Genomic DNA, 3,881 nt, shown 5'->3' with positions numbered 1-3,881 from the left:
CAGACTCTCATGATGAAGATGAGGGGCCCTCAGACTCTCATGATGAAAATGAGGGACCCTCCGACTCTTGTGATGAAGATGAGGGGCCCTTAGATTCTCATGATGAAGGTGATGATGATGATGAGTGGACTATGTCACATAAAGACTTTGTTTGTTTGTTTGTTTGTTTGTTTGTTTTGAATGAACATAAATATGTAAACAACTCTTGGGGGTGATTTGTTGACTGGCTTTAAATCTGTAAATAAAATTTCATCCTTTGCAGATAACATATTAATTACTTCTTGTGGTTGTTGACACATTTTTAAATTTAACCCTTAGGGCCCTAAGCCTTTAATATCACACACACTCGCTTCACTGTGTACAAAATGTGCTTTTCAAAATAAAGCTTTAAAAAATATTTAACATTAATATGATTTTCTATTTTCACGCTCCATTGAAACCCATTCAAACTGACATTTTTGATCCCACAGCCATCAGAGCACAAAAACAGGACTTGTATTATTTCTGGGTGTCATTCTGGGCTTTTGACTCTGAATTTGTCATTTTTTTCTATCTTCCACCTGATGAGGTCATTTTGACCAGATTTGGCAGATGGAGGAAATAAATATTTCCACTCAGTGTCCTGTCACAATCAATGATGCTGCAGTTCACTAACATATCTCAGGCTGTGATGGAAAAAAAATCTAGTTTATTAAAAATAATTCATTTTTTTGCTCCATCTAAAAGAATACCGGGACCAAAGGGTTAAAATTCTAAAAATTAAATAATATATGATATTTATGATTAGGACTGATTTTTGTTACAAAAAATTCTAAATGAAAATAGAAAATTATATTAATGTTAAACATTTTTAAAGCCTGATTTTGAAAAGTATATTTCGTGTGCAGAGCCATATGAGTATTTGACTCTGCACAAAAAATAATAACGCATAAAAATCAAAGTCACTGCTAATCACTGATATATCCCAAACTATGATAATCAAAAAAAAATCTACTTTCCAGTAGTATTTTGGAAATAATTCTTTTTTGTTTTCATCTAAAAACATAGTGGCATTAAGACAAAAACCTGCGATTAAAAAGATTAAAAATTAGAAAAATAATGAATATTTGATGTTTATAATTAGGACTGATGTTGGTTAAAATGTAACTAAATAAAAGTAGAAAATAATATAAATTTATATTATTTTTGTTAAAGCTTAATTCTGAAATCAGCATTTTTTGCCAGTGTGTGAAAATTTAACCCAAAAGGTTAAAAGAAATTGAAAAAACTGACACAAAGATCCAGACAAACGTTTTTTTAACAGTCTGCAAAAACAACTGCTTTATTTGGAAACCTGACTGAAGCGTTTGGGAACAGTGAAAGTGCTCGTCTGTTCCCCGCAGGTCTCTCTCTGAAGGCACTGTTGAACATTTCTGCTCAGTGGTCGCAAGTTTTACTCAGAACTGAACTCCCGACGCAGGAGGCGATGTTTTAAATCAGGAGCTTGTCCAACAGGCAAAAATAAAAATAATAATTAAAAAAAAAAAAAAGTTGCTACGAATGTCAACAGGCTGGTAGCAAGAACTTAATGAACCCAAAATTTGTAAATTAAAGAAATAATCCTGAAACAATGAATCATGAAACATATTCAGCAGCATCTTCACCAATTTCCCAACAAACTAAACGTCACAACAAATTAACGTCCCTTCAGACGTCCTCGTGTCCGATAATAACGACGGAAACACAACTATTCTGCAGCAAACCTCGTGTTTATCTCAAAAAAGCTGAAAATGACCGTATTGCTGTTTTTTTTCAGATCTTTAAACCCACACACGTCCTGTGAGGTGTCGATACGCAGAGTTAAGACGGGCGGTTTTAATCGCCGTCTGATATTAATAAATCTGATTTATGATTAAATTTACAGTTTGATTTAAAGTCTGACAAAACACGACACCCACGTCACGCTTTCAGCACGTAGAAAGAGTTCCTCCTGTTCACACTGGCTGCGAAAATAATTCTTTTTTTTAACTTGGACATCCTTTTTTAAATATTTTGGTACAAATATTGTTTTAAAAATGAACATAATATATATATGGCAATAATTTCAACTGGCCATGTGGATTTTTTTTCAGTTTAATTTCAAGTGGCATTTTCAGATTTTATAGGTGGAATATGTTTTTCCAATTTTTTTCCCCCTCTCAAAAAGGAATATTATTTTATTAAATTAAAATAAATTGTCGACCTCCAGTGTGACATAAACGCAGCGCTCTCTAAACCGTCGCCGTCACGTGGCGGCTGATCTCGTCCTCCGCTCCGAGCTCCTGAACCTCATCGTTTTCCTAATTTGTGGACTTTTTACGTAAAAAGTTAAAGGTAAGGGCCGATCATACCGTGTGTGTGTGTGGAGCGGGGCTGCGTGCATGTGGCCAAAAGTGACAGTGACGAGCTGAAAAAGTGACAATATTTTAACTTTTAGCCTCTAAAATGCCAGAAAAACGCATCGCTCAGCAGCAGGAGAGGACACCTGACAGGTGCGCTGTAGCACATGGGAACACCGGTTTTACAGGCGACGTGCCTCCGCGTGATCACCCCTTTAACCGCTATTCGCTGCAGCAGGTCGCACGCATAACACGTCGTTAAAACGTCACACCTGACTTTTCGGCGCCGTTACTACCTTCCGTGGCGGCTTAAAGGCGAGCCGACTCCGCCCCTCCCGTCGTACGATTGTACCTTCTACACAGAGCGGCGAGGCGGCCTAACGGTGCCGTATTCCCTCCCTGAGCAGGCGGAGTAAATATACTTAATTTGAAGATTACCACGGCGTCATCGAGGACTTTAAGGATCCGAAGAGTTCATTCTGCGACCGGAGTGAACAGGAGGAATAACAGAGACACGTAACTCTTTAAACTGCCGTACGGTGTGTGTGTTGTAATAAAGAAACATTTTGAAAAACCCAAAGCTTTCCTTTAGGACACAAGAAATATTTTGTTTCGGTTTAAGTGCAGAAAAAAAAAAGGCCCAAATTTAGTCCGTGACTTTAACGTGTAACCTGTGTTTCACCTTCATGTTTCATTTTATCTTTGAGGACACCAAAAAAAAAAATAAAATCTGCTAAATCCGACTGCTCATTTGCTCGTCACCAAACATACAGACTTTAATCAGACTTCACCGGTGAATTCAGTTTTAACTTCAGACTTCTGTTAAAACTGATTTCTTTTTAAATCGAGCGCGCATGTTTGATCACGAGGAAAAAGAAATAAAAATACCAGAATTCTCGCTGGAGTTTGGTGCAACATTTTCTCATCCTTACAGAATGAAAGAAACCGATCGAGGCTGAAAATAAAAGAAAATTATCTCCTCGTCGTGTCGCCGTTTTCAAAACAGAATCTCAAGTATGATCTTCAAAAGTCCGATTAGAATCGTCCAAAAGATCGACTCCTCCTCCTGAAAGTCCTCCTCCGCCGCCTGAGGGGATTTCTTTTTCTTGTGTCCGTCTTCTGAAGCGTATGAGCCCTTATCGAACGGGTCCTGAGGGACCGTCTGGTCGTAAAACACCCGCATTTCAAACTCGCTCTCCTTGTGAGACGGGTGGCCGTAGATGCCGATGCCCACGGGCCTGGCGAAGTCCCCCGGCACCACCACCACGTCCTGGCCGCAGGTGGCCGACTGCAGCTTGTAGGTGTCGAAGCTCGGCCGCAGAGTTTTGTCCGACACGTAGAGGTCGGCGTCCCCCTTGAGGCTCTGCATGTGCAGGATGATCCGGCCATCGTGGTTTAGTCGCAGGTAGCTGTAGTTTCCGGCCCCGATGTGACCCTGGACCACGTGGAGCAGCACCCACTCCTCGGGGAGGCTGTCGTCCTCGGAGGGGCTCAGGAAGCCGCTGGCCGGGGACAGCAGGAGGG

At 40.1% G+C, this 3,881-nt stretch overlaps 1 protein-coding gene across 1 annotated transcript; it reads right to left on the bottom strand.

Moving 5' to 3' along the window:
- Positions 1–1,793: 1,793 nt before the first annotated feature.
- Positions 1,794–3,876, bottom strand: cunh6orf120 (chromosome unknown C6orf120 homolog; the record flags this gene model as incomplete). Its single annotated transcript, XM_042481092.1, has 1 exon — positions 1,794–3,876. A coding segment is annotated over one exon (522 nt), but the record flags the coding sequence as incomplete, so codon positions are not given.
- Between the last annotated feature and the right edge of the window lie 5 nt (positions 3,877–3,881).

Source organism: Plectropomus leopardus, unplaced genomic scaffold (genome assembly GCF_008729295.1).
Source record: "Plectropomus leopardus isolate mb unplaced genomic scaffold, YSFRI_Pleo_2.0 unplaced_scaffold27431, whole genome shotgun sequence".
NCBI classification, from domain to species: domain Eukaryota; kingdom Metazoa; phylum Chordata; class Actinopteri; order Perciformes; family Serranidae; genus Plectropomus; species Plectropomus leopardus.
Note: the sequence above shows the minus strand (reverse complement) of the source record. Positions and strands in the feature narration are given on the sequence as shown.